This window comes from Mytilus californianus, unplaced genomic scaffold, assembly GCF_021869535.1.
Source record: "Mytilus californianus isolate M0D057914Y unplaced genomic scaffold, xbMytCali1.0.p SCAF_5, whole genome shotgun sequence".
NCBI classification, from domain to species: domain Eukaryota; kingdom Metazoa; phylum Mollusca; class Bivalvia; order Mytilida; family Mytilidae; genus Mytilus; species Mytilus californianus.
In genome coordinates this window covers 32,906,740-32,928,651 of record NW_026262701.1, presented here as the reverse complement: position 1 = coordinate 32,928,651, position 21,912 = coordinate 32,906,740, and the positions used below count along the sequence as shown (strand labels likewise).

Sequence of the window (21,912 nt, the reverse complement as noted above, 5' to 3'; positions counted from 1 at the left end):
CATTTTTCATTTTAGAAATAAAAAAAATCGACTGGTGGTGTCACCAATAACAACAAAAGAAAGAGGTTGATATCAGGAATATTATAGAAAGCATATATTTGTTTTCTTAAAATACAAACAAACAAAATTTAAACAATCAAGACACATCGATAAAGAATATTAATGAAGCAGTTAATTTATTTTAAAATAAATAGTTAAATAATGTACTGATATCCAAGGTCACGCCCTCTGTACCAAGGAATGATAGAAATATCACTATATATATATTACTATACTAGTTTGTAACGTTCTCCGCTCATCCATTACAGTAAAGGTTACACTAAGGGAAACAATAATATGGAAGTATTTGGATGTGGATATGGCAGAAGACCTTCTATAGCTGAAGGACTAGAAGCTGTCAGACAAAGGAGGTTTTCAATACGATCGAAAGGATCTGGGGATGAAAATGCTGAAAACTCTGATGGATTTAAAGGCGAAATCGTAAGTAATCCTTATACGTTAATTTCTGTATTATAATAAAACATGTTTTCTCAATGACAGTTCATGATATATGTGACATCTGTCTATACTGACTCCGCGTTGGATATGTTATAAATGTGAAATATTTTTGAAATAATTAGAAAATACTGAAAACAAGCCTGTAATTCAGAAGATGTCGTTTGCAACTGTTATATTTTATTAAATTGTTTAGAGTGAACTCTTGCATTTGTTTATGCAAATGTGTCTGCATGGTGTTGAATATATCGTGAATACAAAAAACGGGCATTTTGGCATTTGAATCCCTGTTAAGAAAGTCATGCCAAAATTGACGACATAAACGCCCCCACCCAACAAGAGAAAAACAAATAAAACAAAACGAAACTATATATGGACCAAATACAAACCACAACAAAATTAAACAAATAAAAACATAAGGTCATGAGTTTCTCAAACTGTTTATGATGTCTTTACATTAAATCCGTTGGAAGTATACTGATTGATACTTTAGTCTGTGAGAACATGATTTATTTATTAGTTGTCATTGACTTTTAACTAGCTTTCAGTTACTTCCAGTACTCTTACATCGGTGCTTTGTTTCTATAGTTTTTATTTCAGTTATTTTGTGGCTTATAACGATCTTTTGAGTTAAGTCAATTGCAAATGATTTTTAGCTCACCTGGCTAAAAGGGCCAAGTGAGCTTTTTTCACCACTTGGCGTCCGTCGTCCGTCGTCGTCGTTAACATTTACAAAATAACTACAGGGCCAAATCTAATCAAACATGACCATAATCATCATAATGGTATCTAGTTTTTAAGAAAATGTGTCCGATGACCCCGCTTGCCAACCAACATGGCCGACATAGCTAAACATAGAACATGGGGTAAAATTTAGTTTTTTCTATCATTTTGAAAACCTCTAAAAATAGATAAAATCTGACAGTTGCAGAATGTTCAGAATGATGAGATTTTACTATTTTTGACTATTATATTGAAAATAATAAAAGAAAGAGAGAATCTTTAACAGCAAGAGTGATCAGCAAGAAAAAACTACAATGAGGTCAACATGGTCGAAATGGTCAGACGACTCCTGATTGGAATTATTGCCCTTGAATGACGATTTTTTTTTATCATTTTTTGCGTGTTTGCCTAATATCAAAAAAACTATAATAGATAGAAAGAAACGTTTATAAGCGAAAATGATCAGCAAGACAAGACCTACATAAAGTCTGACAACCCTTTATTGGAGTTATTGCCCTTTAATGACGTTTTTTTTTCCAATTTTTAGTGTTCTGCCTCATATCTTGTAACCTATTATAGATAGATAGACACATTAAATAGAAAAAATTATCAACAAGACAAAACCAGCAAATAAGTCAAAATTTGCCGAAATCGTTAGTAGACTCTTTATAAAAGTGATTGCCCTTAAATGACAATTAATAGAAAAAGAAAAAAAATAGCAATACAAGATTTTTGTAATGAATTCTATTCTAGTCCACAATGTTGGGGAGTGTCCATTGTTGAAGATGCACATAGACCTAGGTGAGCAAAACAGGCTCTTTAGAGCCTCTAGTTACAGTTTGTTCTTATTTTGTGCTGTTACACCACTGTCCCAGATTGGGGGAGGGATGAGCGCTCACAAACATATTTAACCCTGCCACTACTTTATGTCTGTCCCAAGTCAGGAAGTCGGGAACCTGTAGTTCAATGATTGTCGTTGGGTTCATGTCTGTCATTTTTGTGTTTTTTTTTTATAAAGTAGGCCGTTAGGTTTCTCGTTTGAATTGTTTCACATTTTTCATGTCGATGCATTTGTTTTAGGGCTTCAAATTTTTGCATTTTGTGGAAAACTGCAAAAAATGTCAAAATGGCCTATTTTTGAGATTCAGCCTTTAATACATTTATTTAAACGAGCAACAGCTTTACCAAAAAAAAAAAATATTTTGCTACAAGATGTATTTTTCAAAGAAGCAAACGCGTGTAAACTATATTTTTGTTTAAGGATGTTGCTCATATCTATTGTAGGTCAAATATGTCAATTTAGACATGTGTATATTTGACAAGTGACCTTCTTGCACATAAATGTCCAGATTATATCAGCCTGTTCATATATTAATACAATTAATATAATTTTTAAAGGCTTGAATGCATAAACTATTTTGTCATTTCAAGTATTATAGCTCTTATAATACCCCCTTCTTTGATATCCCGGGGTCAGCAAAAAGTATATGAAGAGCCACTGATTTTATGAGGGAAAATGAATAATTCAATTCTTTGTATACTAACAGACTCATCTTGTATCATTACGTTCTAAATGGGGTTAATGTATATATAATTAATGTCTAAAATCTAGTTATCACTCGTATTTATTATAAGACGATTTTAATATTGTATTAGGAATGCTTTTTTTTAATGGGTCTACTTTTCGAATTGTGCAAAGTTGTTTCTAAATACGACCACATATCAAATCCCATATATAAGAGTTGCAATATGAAATATGCAGACAATTTCATGATTTTAAAAAAGTAATGCAATGTTCTTTGAACCTATTTTTATGTCGGTTAATGTTTCCTATATTTTGTATTATGTAAGAGTATTGTGGATGATATCATAACTACTTTTATTTCGATTGTATGAACTAGATAAGTTACATTTAGCTTTAGGCTAGACTTTTAGATTCAGTAAAATGCAATTGTAAAGATCACGCACCCTTATTGTTCAGATTGATAAAGTCTTTTGCATCCGTCGACATTATCGTCGATTAAAGATCTGATAACCACAGTGACTGTGCATGTATACTTTAACGACCGGGGTAGTTTTCTTATAAGTTTTAAAAAGTAGTAACCTCCCTTGTTAATATGATGTTGTAATCAATCTATTTATTTGTACCATCTTTCTATAATATTATATTGTACAATTTAGATTTATGATTCGTTTGATATTTAAATATAATAATTTATTTTTTATTAAAGATATAAACAAGGTAATTTGAAAGGCTTTGATTCATTTACCACCGTAGTTCAATTCATAAGTCAGGCGGTCTATTTTGTCTACATTATGTTGAAAGAACACCGGGGTGTTTACATTGGCATTATTTACTATGGTCAATGACCGTGAAACAAGAAAGGAAAACATTGTACATTATAAAACGAGAAATAATTAAAATTAAATACAAAATTCTTGTTTAGTGAAATCAAAAACGAAAAACGGAAACACTTTTGATTTTCATTTTGGTTTTAGAGAAATCAAAAACAAAAAATGAAAACACTTTCGTTTTCCGTTTTGGTTTTAGAGAAATCAAAAACGAAAAATGAAAACACTTTTGTTTTTCGTTTTGGTTTTTGAGAAATCAAAAACGAAAAATGAAAACACTCTCGTTTTTTGTTTTTTGTTTTTGATATTTCAAAATGAAAAACGAATGGACGCAAATATACACGGACCCATAATCAGTACAGTGATTTATATTAGACAATTGCAATATAGACAATACACAAGAAAAAAAAATTCAAACATGAAATATAAATTGAGTTAATAATATATATATATAGGCATATAAACTATAATACTTAGTATTTATTGACAATGCACCAAATTCTTATTAGAAATGTCGAGGTTGAAGAATTACCTATGGTGCAGTTAAAAACAACTTGAGGGGAAAGTGACAGCACAACATATTCCAAGACAAGTATTATGACATGCCATAATCTATATTTCAGTATTAAAACCCATCAAGTTGTAAAGTTTATTGTGAATAATTTATAATTTAAGATATGACTGTCTATAATGACACATTACATTTTTATGGAGATTTACAATTAAGTGTGTTTGCTTATACGTGATGATTTAAATTAAAACGACGAAGAAGGCATATAGTGACCTATAATCGCTTACATCCATTTGGACTCTGAGGGCTAGTTGTCTCATTGGCAATCATAACGCATCTCCTTATTTTATATATAATAAAATTGAGGTTGTAAATGGGGAATGTGTCAAAGAGACAACAACCCGACCAAAGTGCAGAAAACAGCCCAAGACCAATGGGTTTTCAATACAGCGAGGAAATCCCGCACCCGGAGGCGGGCTTCAGCTGGCCCCTAAACAAAAATATGTACTAGTTCAGTGAAAATGGACGTCACACTAAACTCCGAAACATGTAAATGAACTAAAATTAAAAAAAAACATACAACACTAACAAAGGCCAGAGGCACCTGACTTGGGACAGGTGCAAAAATGCGGCGGGTTGAACATGTTTTGTGAGATCTCAACCCTCCCCCTATACCTCTAGCAAATGTAGAATAAACAAACACACGGCAATACGCACAGTAAAACTCAGCTCAAAAGAAGTCAGAGTCCGCTGTCAGAATAGGTAACAGAAGAAACTAAGTAAAATGACAATGATACATAAATTAACAAAGGACTACTAGCAGTTACTGACATGCCAGTCCCAGACCTCAATTAAACTGATTGAAAGATTATGTCTTCATCATATGAAAATCAAGCACAATCCCTCCCGTTAGTGGTTTAGTATTATAGCATCATAAAATATATGAGAAGAACATAACCGGTATCATGCCAACAACTGGTTTTAGAATAAATGTGTTTATTTCCGATGCAAATACCCTATGAGTGTTTGTCTGTTTAGAGGTTTGGTTAGCTTTTGAGGTGAATGAAGACATTTTTATCCTCTGTATAGAATATTACCATAAAAGATTGGACGTGAAATACCTGAACGTATAAGAATTCCGATAACTTGACGATATACGGAATCTCCATAGCGAACACAAATGTTATCTAGTAAAAATTCAAGTGCAGTTATCGTATCAAAGCAGGTCCAATTGACATTGTTACAATTATTACAGATGTCATTTTCCGAAAATGGAGTCAGTTGGAATGTAGGTGAATTCGTGATGATTTCCTTTTGCAGAACCTCTATGTAAAATTTACGTCAAACAATAATGATAATATTGGCAGCCTTATCAGCCGGGACAAAAACAAATTCAAAGAGTATATTAGTTGTCATAATTGTTATGGCGTTTGTTAAAACTTTGTTTGTGCTGGAAAGTTTGCTTGGAGTATATGTTATCCTTATATTTGAAAATGTTAACTTAACATTTGAATTTGAGCTAATACTAAAGAACGCAAAATAAACTACCTTTCCTTCAATAGGCTGTTTCAAAAAATAATTTTTTAATGTTGAAATTCAAATGGTAACGAGTCTAGTGTCTTTAAAAATTAATTTAAGAATAGAATTGTTCCATCATATAATCTTGTACAAAAATACGACTTATAAATCATCACATAAATTCAGCCTTTCAAAAAGCAGCAGTTGGTCATATGTTTGAAATAACAAAATGTGGTATAAATCGGAGACGTAAGAAATGCTCGTAGTTGAAAGCAAACCTGTTCAGATGAATGAATGCTGCCTTATACTCTGGATGCGATGGTTACACCTCGGAGCAGAATATATGTAAATAGAGCTTATAATTCGGATAGACTGCAAAATAACTTCGATAAAACAATTCAAAAAAAGATAAAACGGAACAGAGAAAGTGGGGAAGTAAGCATAAGAGAAGTTGTCCCGAGTATTAATACGCCATAATTAAGAATATGGTAATAAAAATAAGAGTATACACCTATATCACGGGGATTGTGTTTAACCGTCGAAAAACCATGAACTACATCGGTTTTGACTCGGGTCACAATATCTTTCTAACAATCTGCTTTATCACCCTCTCGTGTGTTATTCATATAGTGTATTATACTAACCATTCGATTTCAGTAGTATTATACCGGTATGTCATATATGGCGTAATTAATAATGAAGTTAATATCACAAAATAGTCCTCTAACATTTTGACCACAACCACCACCACCAACAACAAAATATAATCAGAAATATTGTTCGGAGAACCTCGCAGGGCTTAAAATTAAAAGGATTAAAAAAAGTGTATTACATAAACTCATCATTGATACAATTAAAATTTTTTGTGCCAGACGCAGTGACGCTCGAATCAAAAAAGTTAAAAGAGGCAAATAAAGTAAAAAGTTGACGAGCATTGAGAACCGCAAGATCTCTGAGTCTTAAATGTTTAATTTTGTTTACAGAATCCAGTTTTCATGCTACGAAATGGGTCTATATCATCGACGATCCCCATTGAGTTGCCTTCTAAACGAACATCTGTCTCGTCCTCACGACCATCAGATGCTGGATTGTATCTTTCAAAGCTTAAAGAAATTGACGAAGAAAAAGACCCAGAAAAGAATGTAGAAACAGTTGACGAGTCTTGGAAACTGGTGTACAAAGTCAGTGATGGTCCACCGATTTTACTAACTTTATGTTTTGCTGTGCAGGTAATCTAATCAGGATTAAGTGCAAGCTGATCATTAGAAATACATTCTACTACGTGTTTTGACTTGTGCTATTTGTTTTCTAGTTAATAGTTAATTCTAATAGCTTATCATCTTCATTTATAATACATCATCTTTGAAGAAGTTTTATAGTATCAATTTATCACTAGCTCCAACTATATTTGGAAAATTTTCATCGATGTACTATTATATAAATTATGTTGTCTACAATATTCTTTTCAACTTTCAAAATAATTAAAAGGATTTATCACTTGTTTTGCTAATTTCCGTTTGATAAACAATTTACTCATAGTTAAGCGATATAAAAGATTAATAATGTACGTTTATTAATGTAATATAGATCACATCCACCCAAACTGATGTTCTTCGGAATGTTGGACAATACGTTGGAAAACAAAAAAACACACACAAAAGAATCAATTCCTGTTTCTGATTATGATTTATTTCATATCGTTTATCTTTTATTGAATGCATTCTATTAATTCAGCAAACTTTGATGTCCCTTCCTGGTTGTGTTATAACAGCAGTTCTCGTATCTGGATCGGTCTGTGGCGAAGAGGATGAAGTTTTGAAGGCGAAACTATTGGCTACTACAATTTTCTTATCAGGAATTACAACTTTCCTGCAAGTAACGTTTGGAGTGAGGTAATTAAAATATAAAAACACATTCCAGGTGGGATTGCTATGAATGCTGATTATGAAGGTGCGAAATACTACTGTTCCGATTACATTCGTACTACTGTTCAGATAACATTTGTACTACTGTTCTGTTAACATTTGTACTACTGTTCCGATTACATTCGTACTACTGTTCCGATAACATTCGTACAACTGTTCTGTTTACATTCGTACTACTGTTCTGATTACATTCGTACTACTGTTCCGATTATATTCGTACTACTGTTCCGATTACATTCGTACAACTGTTCTGTTTACATTCGTACTACTGTTCTGATTACATTCGTACTACTGTTCTGTTTACATTTGTACTACTGTTCTGTTTACATTCGTACTACTGTTCTGTTTACATTCGTACTGCTGTTCCGATTACATTCGTACTGCCGTTTCGATTACATTTGTACTACTGTTCCGATTACATTCGTACTACTGTTCCGATTACATTCGTACAACTGTTCTGTTTACATTTGAACTACTGTTCCGATTACATTCGTACTACTGTTCCGATTACATTCGTTCTTCTGTTCCGATTACATTCGTACAACTATTCTGTTAACATTCGTACTACTGTTCCGATTACATTCGTTCTTCTGTTCCGATTACATTCGTTCTACTGTTCTGATTACATTCGACATCAGTATAAACAAAATTCACTTATTCAACATGTCGAACAAAAAACGTTTGCCAAGTTTTCAAGGTAAGAGAATCAGATAAATATAGGATAAGGTATAGCTTGGAACAAAGATATTAGGCGGTGGAGCTTAAGTAGTGATTCTGTTTTCAATGACAAAATTGATGGTAAATAGGTTCTATCTAGCCCTTCCTGCAGCTCGGTGAAAATGATGACTATTTTAAACTCTGCTCCTCGAGTTGCTACCAGCCAAAATCATCGTCATTTTACATCACCTTCTCTTCATGATGTTTTCATTGGCGACCTTTTGCCAATTATACAAAAATAGATTTCTACTTAAAAAAAAAACCAGTCTGTTCTTATCATATCTCATACCTATACCACTCCTGGTTGTACATGTGCTAGTTCCCCGTTCATATATAATCCGGCTGGTCACGTTAGTATTGGTGACATTAACATTATCAACAACACTTCTCTTCAAATATGTTAATCAAAGAACCGAAATATCGTGATTTAAAACATTTGACTGATGAGGAGTTATGTGAGGGGCAGGTTTGTAAATTTCCATCGTTCACTCAAATCAAATGTATGATTTTTACAAAATTAACTCTCTTTCATATACATAGCTGCACATAAATAATTTTTATGGTTTTTTCTTGTGTTGTGCTCCTGCACCAGTCCCTCGAATTTATGGAGAGTTGAGCACTCATTGACCTGATAAATACAGACACATTTCATACACTGTCATATTTGTATTTGGTTTTATTGTTTTTAGCATACATCCGGTCGTTGGTTTTCCGACTTAAATATTTTCACATCTTATCTAGTCTAAACCTTTTAAAGCTTACAATACAGTATTATGTTTGCTAATTATTGATGACAGTGCGGTGATCAGTAATTGTTTACATATTTACATCCTTTGACTCAACAAAAGGAGCTCTATTGTAGTTAAACTCACAAAAAAATAATCCCTTTCTACAGCAAGTCATTATAAAAAGTTAAAATAGTAATTAGCTTACAAGATACACAATTTTCTCAAGCAGTATCTACAACTGCAGTATATGCATTTATATATATTAGCTATTTCAGGTATCATAAATAAATTAAATCATTAATTACAGATTACCAGTTTTCCAAGGTCCTACTCCAGCATATGTTATACCCATTTTAGCACTAGCATCACTACCCGAGTGGGCGTGTCCAATAGATGCTGTAGGCAATAATAGCACAGGTAAATTGTAATTGTTTTAGAGATGTCAAGGGAATAGACATGATAATTTTGCAAACACTGAGTTGATGTCACTGTTAGTAGGCTTTATGTCTCCGAGGGTATCACCAGCCCAGTAGTCACCACTTTTGTGAAGACATGAAATAGCATTGATTTGTTCGTTTTCTGTAAATTTACTGTTAATACATTATTGAATTATTCGAAACACTAGGATTTCTACTCTCAAGCATATATTGCAGTTTTTGACACAATCTTTTGGAATCTTTAGTTTTTAATGCGTTTCAACTTTGTAATTGATGTTGGCCTTCAAACATCTTCGATTTGAGTGCCACTGGTGTGTTGTATGTCTACCAAGCGCGCGTCTGATGTACTAAATTAACGAGACTGGTATCTTTGGTGAGTTTTTACACAATCGGTAAAATTACAGATTAGAGACTATTCTAGTATTTTTAAAAGATCGAAGAATGCAAAAACATGTCCTTAGTGAGTTTAGACACAGACATGTCGTATCGGTTAACTAATTCTTGATGGTGACCATAAAACTTATGTAGTGTAGATTTCGGTCGTTCTTTTTCTCATAACTCTGTTGGAGCAGTTTTTGTTTAAGGAGCACGCCTCCTGTTAATGAAGTCGGAATAGTGGGAAGATGCACGAGCGTAATGAATCTATTGAAGTATGTAAACGCCATACGATGTGGCAGATGGTGTTACTGCTAAGCAATGTGTTTCTCAGTCTTTAGTATTCTTTACCGTGTTTTGTGGACTTGTCCTCTCGTCTTTTTTTTATTTCGTTGTCAGTTTCTCTTCGACTTAGGAGTTTTTAATGTTCCCTCGGTATCTTCCGTCCCTTTTTTTATTCACAGTAAAACGAAATTACCTTATCAATGTTTCGTCTGCATAAAAATCATCAGTGACTATCAAATCAAAACAGTTGGAAAGCTAATTTAAATAATGACATGGAGGGCATTGAAAAATAAAAAAATAAAAAAGAATTGTGCCAAATCTTGATCAGGCCATCTATTCCTCGGGAAACAAAATCTTAGTGTTTCATATAATTTAACATTTGGCTAATAGTAAATTACAATTTGAAATATTTAAATTATCAATGTTATTTCATGTCAGCACAGGAATGAATCAGTAATACTAAATGTGAATTCAATGCAAAATAGCCAATGGAAGAGCAACAATGTAAAGCAAAACTAAACTTACAATACTATCGATGTTACTCAAACAAAAGCCAAGCTACATGAATCAAAACTGATGATAATGATATAAATGACCTTTAACATTGAAATATGAGTTACTGTACTTCCTTGTAGATTTCAATCGATTCACAGAAATGTTCCAATTATTTATAAAAAAATCCAATGTAAACATCTTATATATAACGTATATCACATTTTTCCTTTACACAGAGAGGTTGTTTACAATGGGGAATGAGACATTTGATCTTGAAAGGTTACGCTCAGATTACATATACCCAAGATTACAGACGGTAATATGGAATTATCTGTTTTTGTTGTAAACTGATATTTTAGACAAAAGTCACATACAAAATTGATATTTCAAATAATTAAAAAAAAAACCGGTCAAAACTAATGTTCAGATAGAGATTTCGTGATATATTTAACTGTTCAATTTCCTCATTTTCTGTCGAATATTAATTACGGATGTATTTCTTTATTTTTTATTTAGATTTTGACCATTCATAATTAATTAATGCATCAATTAATTAGTTTATTTGTTTAGGTATACTATAAATAACTTTTCTAAAGTACACATGGTGTTTTACATAATTATATAATATGATGCAGCTGTTGAGTGTCATTAACATAATTTAATCAACCATTACATATTGTATTTGCAGCTCCAAGGAAGTCTTATATTTGCAGGATTGTTACATTGTTTAATAGGATTGACGGGACTGGTCGGATTACTGTTAAAATTTATAGGTCCAATAACAGTTATTCCAACATTGCTTCTTATTGGAATAGAATTCTACACAATTGTCACAGGTCTCTGCGATTCTCATTGGGGCATATCAGCCATGTAAGTGGTGCTGCTGAAACCTTATAGATATTTTTCACTGCCACGGATCACAACGGAGAAAACAGCTTTTCAACAAAATGATATTCTTTTTTTTGATGGCATTAATAAACGTTTGTTCATTGTTGTCTAAACATTTTTTTACTTTTAATTGTTAAGGAAGTGTATTGTAGTATTACAGTATACTCATTCATGCTCACTTTAAGATGAATAAATTAGAATCAGATCTTGTTTTAGTCTCTCAACTTTATAAATATTTCCTGACTTACAAGCTGCAATGACACAGAAAGATAAAGAGACGTTAGTTAGTTGTCGTCGAGAATCTTATAAACGTAATATTTTGAATTTAGTTATCATGTATTTGCAGAACGGCAGCTATAGGTATCATATTAGCGGTATATCTAGGAGGATGGGCCATGCCATTACCAGTATGGTCTAGATCACAAGGTTGTCACATCATAAGATTCCCGTTACAACAAGTGTTAGCTGTAAGTCATGATTAATCAATGGATGATGAAACGTGTAATTATATACGCGTCCTTAACCCCTCCCTCTAATACGTTCCCAGCAGCAATTTCACAAAGAGAATTTTTAAAGAAAAACTATCGGAAATGATGATGGATTTACGTTTAACGTCCTGTGGCAACCGTTAAGTGCATATCAGAACGAGACAATGTTAATGTGATTTAAATATGAACCATACTTTGTACTAGACCGACATACATCGTAGGGTTTATAACGTGTACTGTTAGTTCACATAGTAACATCATTCTGACTCTGAGCCATCGGGACTTTGCTCTTATTCCTTAATGCTGCGGAATTAGCAGGGAAGCGGCGAATATAAATATTCTAGTCTTTGGTTTGACCGGTACCGTCCGTTGATCGAACCCAGGACCTTGCACATTAGAGGCAAGTACGCTACAACGAGACCGGCGAGGAGTTTAAATTTCGCAGAAGCCGTGTAAATACAAGTTTGTATAAAAGGAAAATCTGTAAGCTTTTGTTTTGTTTGTTAAGTTTCAATCGTATATAATTACATTTCATAGTGAGAAAATAATCACGTGGTCCTCTAAAGTATTGTTTTATTTCCCAATGAAATACAGCATCCATGAATCTACGTTGTCTCCATGACTACAATATCAAACAAACAAAATTTTTGATAACTCGTAATTTCATTGTTTTAATGTGAAACTGTAACTGTAAGAATCAAATCTTACTTTTTTAAATTTAAGGGGTTGTAAAAGCATTGACTTTGAAATGGAAATTACTTAGACATGATATCCTTAAATTTGGAAACAATAAAAATGCGTTATTACTTATTCATTTTATGTATTCAGATTCTTCTGTCAATGATGATTGGTTGGACAGTATCTGGGATCATGACTAGTACCGATTCTATCTCGGATGATCCGAACAGTGAACAGTATAAAGCCAGGGCAGACTATGGTATTGCTACCATAAAAAAAACACCATGGTTCTATGTCCCATATCCAGGTTAGGGCAGACCCGTACAGTGTACTTAGATTTATTACATCAACAATAGTTATGGCATATAATTCTTGAATAGAAACAAGCCACAATTTTGAATGTTTATATTCATTAAAAAAATACGAAGTTGTGGTGAAGTTAGAGGTGAAAAAAGTATAAAAAAGATTATTGAATTAATTACTCTTCTAACGTAATCTCCTAGAAATCGGGTGATGAATATGTAGCAGAGACAGGTTAACAATATTACAATTCTAAGTAACCTCCATTAAAAATGATATTTTCTGTAATTTGCATGATAAACATGATTCAATGAATCAGTGACCAGATACTAATAAACATTTCACTTCGAATAAATCAATGCAACAATAAATGACCCTTGCTTGTTATAGTTCAGGAATGAACTGTAATAACAAAACATGCTCAAATTGTTCAAATTGGGATCGTTACAAGCGTTTTTCCCACCAAATAAACAGAATATACCAGGTACATTCAGTACATTGGTTATTCCAAATTCTTGTATAAAAACATTGTTGAACTTTCTTGTGAAATATTTTTATGTATAAATAACCTTGTTTATTCGAATCGATCTCGTCATGATCCATGTATGTGATGCATGACTATAATAATGATACTAGAAAAATAAGAAAATGCAAATGTGACACATCAACAATCCTTTAATGTTTTGACATTCTAAATATGCACAAAAAAATGGAATACGACCAAATTTTGTGGATGTGTTTTTCGACATACATAGATATAAGAAGATGTGGTATGATTGCCAATGAGACAACTCTCCATCCAAGTCACAATTTGAAAAGTAAACCATTATAGGTCAAAGTACGGCCATGAACATGGAGCCTTGGTTACACCGAACAGCAAGCTATAAAGGGTCCCAAAAATGACTAGTGTAAAACAGTCTACATTCTTGCGGGAACTATTTATCCTTCTTTTGTATTGATATTTAGGAAAAACTGTCAGTATCTTAGTATATTTGACCTCTATTTTAAAATGTACTGAAACAATGAAAGTGTATTGTTTTATTTTCCTTCTGTCAAATACACACGAAGGCGTTAAAATGTCGAACTTTTCTCAACCTAGGTCAATTTGGATCAATTGGTTTTGATGGTGGTGTGTTTGTGGCATTTGTTACTGCAACACTGACTTCAATTATAGACTCGATAGCCGATTACTACGCATGTGCAAAAATGTCCCATGTTCCTCCACCACCACTTCATGCAGTGAATCGTGGGATAGCATTTGAGGGCTTCATGAGTATGATAGCTGGATTTTTTGGAGCAGGACATGCTACAACAACATATGGTGGAAATATTGGTACCATTGGAATGACAAAGGTACGTAAGATACTGTAAAATTAAATCTTTGAAAAAATCAGAACTCACAAACATTCATAAATGATCAATGAACTTTTGGTTGCAGTAAATGATAGGTATATATTAATTATTGTTAGTAAAAATGTAAAATGATTCATTTTTTTCACTAATGTCATTTTGGTTTCAAAATATAAAATATAAAGTTGAATAATTAAAATTCTAAGTGACATTGAAGTTTTTGTCATACTAGTAATACATTATATAGCTCTCCAAAATGAGGCCTTCGATGTTGCTAATGCTTAATAATACAGTAAAAAAGTTTGCATTTTGGTATGCTTTATTATAGGTTGCTAGTAGAAGAGTTTATCAAGTTTTCGCAATTATCTTGATAGTGTTTTCTGTGTTAGGAAAATTTTCTGCTGTTTTTGTTACTATACCTGACCCAGTCATTGGAGGTATATCTGTTGTTGGATTTGGAACATTTCTTGGACTTGTAATGTCAAACCTCCAGTATATAGACTTAAATTCCTCTAGAAATTTAGCTGTCATTGGAATATCTTTGTTAATTGGCTTAATGGTTCCAAATTGGACAAAGAAACATCCAGAGTCACTTTCAACTGGTAATATTTTTTATTGTATAAAATTGTAAATTCTGGTATCTATTATGAGTTTATTTGTAATTCAATTTACCGGTCATTAACATGTCAAGTTTTCCAGTAAATGTCTTGATATATTATTCAATGTGGTATTGTGTAAAAGAGGGACGAAAGATATCAGAGGGACAGTCAAACTCATAGATCGAAAACAAACTGACAACGTCATGGCCAAAAATAAAAAGACAAACAGACAAATAATAGTACAGATGACACAACATAGAAAACTAAAGACTAAGCAACACGAACCCCACCATAAACTGGGGGTGATCTCAGGTGCTCCGGAAGGGTAAGCAGATCCTGCTCCACATGTGGCACCCGTCGTGTTGCTTATGTTATTACAAATCCGGTAAATAGTCTAATTCGGTAAGTCACATTCGTGAAAAGGGAAGGGTATTGTAGTTACGACATAAGGAACATATCCGATATCATCTGTGAAACGGTCATTCCATAACGGTCAACCAACTCGTGATGGCGTCCGTAAAATTTACGAAGGGATGATTTCAACTTCACCATTTGGAACTCTTGGCTTAATAGCTTCCTTGTGAGCAGCAATCCTCTATCAAGGAAATCATGATAGGAAACACAAGCCCGGGAATATCGTATCAATTGGGAGATATATACTCCGTATGCAGGCGCTGCTGGAATGTTGCTACATAGAAATGGAAAGTTCACAATTGGGAATCTGAAATCATCTCTTTTGTCGTAAAGTTTTGTTTTCAACCGACCCTCATTGTCAATTTCTAGATGTAAGTCAAGATATGAGGCAGACTTAACTGTATCTGTAGTATCCTTTATCTCTAGTTCGATGGGATAGATTCGTTCAACATAGTCACCAAATTTTGGATTATTTAGTGAGAGAACATCATCTATATAGCGGAACGTAGAGTTAAAGGATATTGCTTCTTATCTCTTTCCTAAGAAGCTCCTGTATGAAGTCAGCCTCATAATAATAAAGAAACAAGTCGGCAAGAAGAGGGGCACAATTGGTTCCCATTGGAATTCCGACAGTCTGTTGAAAAACACGTCCTCCAAACGTAACAAATATGTTGTCAATCAAGAAATCAAGCATCTTCATAATGTCAGTTTCAGAGAATTTTTGTTTGAATCAGAGTGATTCTTTACAAAGTAGGATTTATCCCTCCCCAAGACGAGATACTTGTATCTACGTTCGCCATTCTTTTTAATGAAACAAAGTAATACCAACTCTTTCAATTTGTCCTTTAGTTTGGAATGGGGAATACTTGTGTAAAGTGTAGAAAAGTCAAATGTTTTAATACTATTGCAAGATGAGAGTCTTAGATTGTATGTACTCTAAAAGATCTTTGGAATTTTTTAGTATCCACATCTGATTCACGCCACCTCTAGAATAGGCAGTTTCACAATAACTTTGGAGCCCGGCTTTGATTGCTGATAAAATAGATTGTATGCGTTAAATGAATACTTTTTTTTTACCATTGATGCAACTTTTCCAAGTCTTGTCATAAAGTACGTTTATCAAATAGTTCAGATACATACAAAAAATAATAAGATGTCGTTTGATTACCAATGAGAAAATTACCAATCAGAGATCAAAGGAAGAGAATGTAACCGTACGGCTATTAACAATTGAGGATGTTAACTGTACAAGACCTCTCTTGATGATAAAGTGTAAAACATTTAAAAAGAGAAAACTTACTGTCTGATTTACGATAAAAACAATAAACGAAAAACTAGTATACACTATAAAAATAATCAAACCAATAGATACACAGCATCTTAAGCTTTCAAACATTTTCTCGCGATTCGATTTTTTTTTAATTGAATTAGTTACTGAGTTGTTTTCCGTTATTGTGAATTTTGACCATTTTTACTCCAAAATAAGTAATACTCTTAGTATATCGATACACAGCGATGTCTTCAGTCCCATCCACTGCAATTTGATATCCAAAATCTATCCTAAGAATACATAATTCAAGTGGAAACTTTTAGCATTAAATCACAAGTTGAAGTGCTACAAGATATGAACAGCCTCATCAAAACCACTTACAGCGTTGACAAAATAAGTCAATTACTAACTATCTGAAGGTGAAATACTACAATAATGCAATATGAGGTCATCATAATTATTATAAACTTGTTATGGTTATACTACTGATAATACAAATTACTTCCATTTTTGTAGGCCTACCAGACCTAGATAGTCTGCTACAAACTATTCTATCAAATCCAATGATGGGTGGATTTGTCGCTTTCTTCTTAGATAATACAATTTCAGGTAATTTAGCGCAATATTAAAATCTAAAGGGTCCCCGTATGCGAATCGCTCATGTTAATCTGTCAGTCACCCAGAGAAATGTGTTCCATGAATGACCGAGAAAATACCCGTAGTAATTTCCCATTTGTTTTATAGTATGTAAAATAACAAAAATACCGAACTCCATGGAAAATTAAAAACGGAAAGTCCTTAATTAAATGGCAAAATCAAAAGCTCAAACGAATGGAAAACAACTGTCATATTCCTGACTTGGTACAGGCATTGCCTTATGTAGAAAATGATAGATTAAACCTGGTTTTATAGCTAGCTAAACCTCTCACTTGTATGACAGTCGCATATTATTTCATTATATTGACAACAATGTGTGAACAAAACAAACAGACATTTCAAATAATGCTATTGAAACTGAAATGATAACATGAAATTTATTATACTTGCCAATGCAGTATAAAATAATAACAACCCTTTGATACCCAATCATTCAAACAAATGAGTACTTGTATAAGTTAAACGGTTGTCCAAACGGTTGTCCACAAGAACTGAGACTACTTTGTGTTCTAGCAATCTCAGACCAAAACAAAACTCATATGTGACCTATCACAATTCATTTTACAAATATATACGATAATATACAAAAGATAAGCTAAAAATGCAAGGATGGCTTACACATAGTGAAAAAAAACCTTGATATTCATAGAGTTTTCGAACCTTTAATATAGTCTTATATTTTCTTTTGTGTTTTTTTTTGTCAAATATCATTTGTTTGCATATTTAAATTATGTTACTCTCTTTCAGGGTCAAAATTAGAGCGAGGTTTAGCCGAGTGGGATACTTCTAATCAAGATGTAGAAGAAATTTCTGATTGTGATTATGAAGAAGATGTGACAGTTTATGAAATACTTTCTATTTCAAAATTACTGAAAAATGTAACATGGTTGAAATATATTCCAATACTTCCTAACTTTGATCCAAATGTTTATAAATGTAAATGTAACTGTTCATGTTGTGGACGTTGTAAAAAAGAGAAATTTTGAATGTGTTCTTTTTTCCATTATACATTTTTGAAATTTTTTTTTGCATTTAATTCAAGATATAAAAGTCATATACTATATTAAGGGGGTACAGAACACCTAAGGGAGTTAACTCTTTAAAAATCAGCTCTGAACGTTTTCATCACCTACAATTTGTAAAGAAAAATCAAGCTTCTTTATAATGATCAAAATTAGTGTTTGTCAAACTGCTATATATCCAATAAAATTATTCCTGTAAATTGTGTGGTTCAAACTTCTTGAATTTTTTATGTTTGTCAACAGGTCAAAATAGATATGTTGTCTAAATTTTATGAAAATTAAACGAGCCAAATCTATTTTAGTCAAAGTGTTGGGTACCCCATTAACTAGTAATATTTGTAATACTTTTCCAAAACATTGATCTGTCTGAAAAATATGTAATTGTGACACAAGTGACAGGTCAATGTCAGAAAAATATCTTCTTTTTTTGTATGAGGTTTACTGGGGAAGGGGAGGTTTACCACTTCAATATCGTGCTGAATCCAAAAAAAGTGTATATTTTTCCTACATTGACATAATATTGTTTTTATACTGCTGCTAAAAATTACAATTATGTTTGTGTAAATTTATGAAAATATTAACAAATAAAATGCTTCGCTGAGCGCAGCTGGATACGACCGTAGAGGTCCAACCCTGAACAGTTGGGGCAAAAATGGACACAATATTCGCGCTTGATACAGGTCTGAATTGGATTGTAATTAATATTTGACACCTAATAGGTTTCTGACACAGAATAACTGTAGTAGAATTGGTTGATTTGAATTTATATTAATTTTTTTGCTTTTGTCCAATACACTATGCTGTTGCAGATTGACCCCCCCCCCCCCAAAAAAAAGAAAAAAATTTAACCCCCCCCCCCTTTTGTTTTGCTTTTGAAAAATACACTATGCTGTTGCGTATTGACCCTCCCCCTTTTTTTGGCCAAAAGAAAATTATTTGAAGAAATTTTCTTTTTCATTTCTGAAATATGAAATGAAAAAAAAAAATGCCCCCCACAATTTCTTTTTTACCCCCTCTCCCCCTCAATTCTTTTTTCACCTCCCCCTCCCTTTTTCCAAAAAAAAATTCTTTCCCTCAAGATATGGTCATAATCTCAATTCAAATTTCCAATGGAATTTGAAACCATAATTACCAATTTAAATACATCATAAAAAGTCTTAAAATAGAAAATGACATACATAATCATTGCTAAAATTAATATTCCTTTAATAGTAACTTCTAAGAATTAATTGACAGCTAATCACCTAAAGACAATACAAAACTTCTTTATGCATAATTTTGAAGCTGTGTAAGGGAGGTAATCCAAACATAAACAACATTGTACTTTAAATGTGTTTGGATTACCTCCCTTACACTATTTAAATTGTACATTAACCAGGAAACCTTTGTTTTCCACCCTTTTTTGCCCCCTAATTCCTAAACGGTTTGAGCTCTAACCCCCCAAAGTCAATCCTAACCATCCCTTTATGGTATGGAAACTTGTGGTATAATTTCAGAGAGATTCATACACCGTTCCACCAGTTATTGTCTGGAAACTAGAAAAATGCTTATTTGGGCCCTTTTTGGCCCCTTATTCCTTAACTGTTAGGACCATAAACCTTCCATTTGTGTTTATAAACCTTGTGTTTTCATAGATTTCTATTTACTTGTACTAAAGTTATTGTCCGGAAACCAAATATCTTCGGACGACGACAACGACGATGACGTGATACCAATATACGACCGCAAAATTTGTTGCTGTCGTACAAAAATGTAACTTATCTTCCATTCATAAACTGCAAACCCCAGAAAGTGGAAATGAAATCGTCATTGCACGAAATATCCCTCTGTTTCAATTATTCGTTAGATAAAGACAGCTGATAGTGTTCTCGATGCAATATAAAAAAAGAAATGTACAATTTTAATTCCACATGTAGACTGCTTCCAGAAATTGACAAGACCTTGCTAAAATGCAGTTCGCAACCATTTCAAGAAAAGATTGCAAACATGTACTGTTGTAATATGTGATTAGAAGAAGGTCATTCTTTAAAATTTGTTTTTTTATAATAACTTAAAATTGAAAAAAATAGAAAATGTCAAGCTATAAGAAAATATTAAATACATAAAAATTTTTGGAATACAAGTTTTCTCTTGATTTTGACTACAATACCAAGAAAATGTACCTATCGCCAAATATGATGAAATATTTTACCTTCGAAAGAAACGTGTTTTATACAAAATCAGGCCGTTGGTTTTCTCTTCTGAATTGATAAATATTTTGTGATGTCGGGAACTGTTAGACCTTACTATATGCTATGGGTTCGCCTAAAGATATTTACAACCTTGTCCTTTGGCCTCTGATGGATAGTTGTGTCATTGGCAATCATACCAGATCTCCTTATTTTAATTTATAAGAAATTATTCAGTTAACTGTCATGACATATTCTAACATTATACTATCGCAAATGATCAAATGTCTCATTTGGCTAATGAGATACACTCAAAAATTTCCAGTAAAATATGAATGAACATAACTGTAAAAAAAAATCAAGAAAATGTGGTTTTTCCCAGTTTATATGGAAGTGTTTTAAATAAGTTTTATAGAATTTATTTCGTTAATGCTTTATATTTTGTCCAGTTATTATACTTTTAGTTTAAAAAGTACATTTACTAGTATTTAATGGATAAATATGGTAAAATCAAATCAATTGAAATATATGTTCATGTGAATCATCTCATTAAACCAAGCTGATAGTCATTACTATCAGCCATTTTCATGTTTTAAAATTACTTTGTAAAAAAATATCCTCATAGATTCTTAATGCATCATTTATTCGTGACATGCTAGATATACAGCATAAATGACAATTGAAAATTAAATCTTAAAGAGTGAAGTTATTGAGAATGAACAAATAAATGAAAGTTTGGGTCTCATATCATCGTTAAGGAACTGGAGTACCTTGAGTGAACTTCCAACCTTTGACAGGAAAACTAGCAATCCTAAAAAAGAGTGTACACGCTGAAATGTCTCGCCTATTTTACTTATATGATTGAATTCATGTTGAAAGTCTGTAATATGAAGGTTTTACTACAACTATCACATAAACTTAACATTATCAAAGATCCATTAAAATGAAGTCATGGTCAGATGAACCATGCCAGACAGACATGTACACCTAACAATCATTCCATACACCAAATATAGTTGTCCTATACCATAAAGTACCAGAGAAACAGATCAAACAAAATCTTAACATTTACCGATGAACCATGAAAATGATGTCAAGGTAAGATCAACCCTGCCAGACAGACATGTACACCTTACAATCATTCCCGACACCAATTATAGTTGACCTATAGTTTATAGTAACTGATAAACTGCGTAACCACAAAAACTTATCCATGAAAATGAGGAGAAGGTCAGATGAAACGTGCCAGACAGACATGTAAACCTTACATTTATTTCATACACCAAATATATTTGACTTGTTTCTTATAGTATCTGAGAAATAGACCAAACCACAATAACTAAACATTGTTCAATGAATCATGAAAATGAGGTCAAGGTCAGATGAAACCTGACAGTCGGAGATGTACACCTTACAATCATTCCATACACCAAATATAGTGGACCTATTGCTTACAGTATCTGAGAAATAGACCAAACCCGAAAAACTAAATATTGTCCAATGAACCATGAAAATAA

The 21,912-nt window shown here is 32.6% G+C and overlaps 1 protein-coding gene across 1 annotated transcript; it reads left to right on the top strand.

The window, feature by feature from the left end:
* The first annotated feature begins 319 nt into the window (after window positions 1-319).
* Window positions 320-18,427, top strand: LOC127700700 (solute carrier family 23 member 1-like). The gene is made up of 12 exons (XM_052204295.1): window positions 320-480; window positions 6,583-6,828; window positions 7,334-7,491; window positions 9,277-9,386; window positions 10,798-10,877; window positions 11,250-11,431; window positions 11,796-11,916; window positions 12,766-12,922; window positions 14,015-14,268; window positions 14,594-14,867; window positions 17,065-17,157; window positions 17,953-18,427. Exons 1-12 carry the CDS (start codon window positions 337-339, stop codon window positions 18,189-18,191), a joined length of 2,058 nt encoding a protein of 685 aa, XP_052060255.1. The 5' UTR covers window positions 320-336; the 3' UTR covers window positions 18,192-18,427.
* Window positions 18,428-21,912: the final 3,485 nt, after the last annotated feature.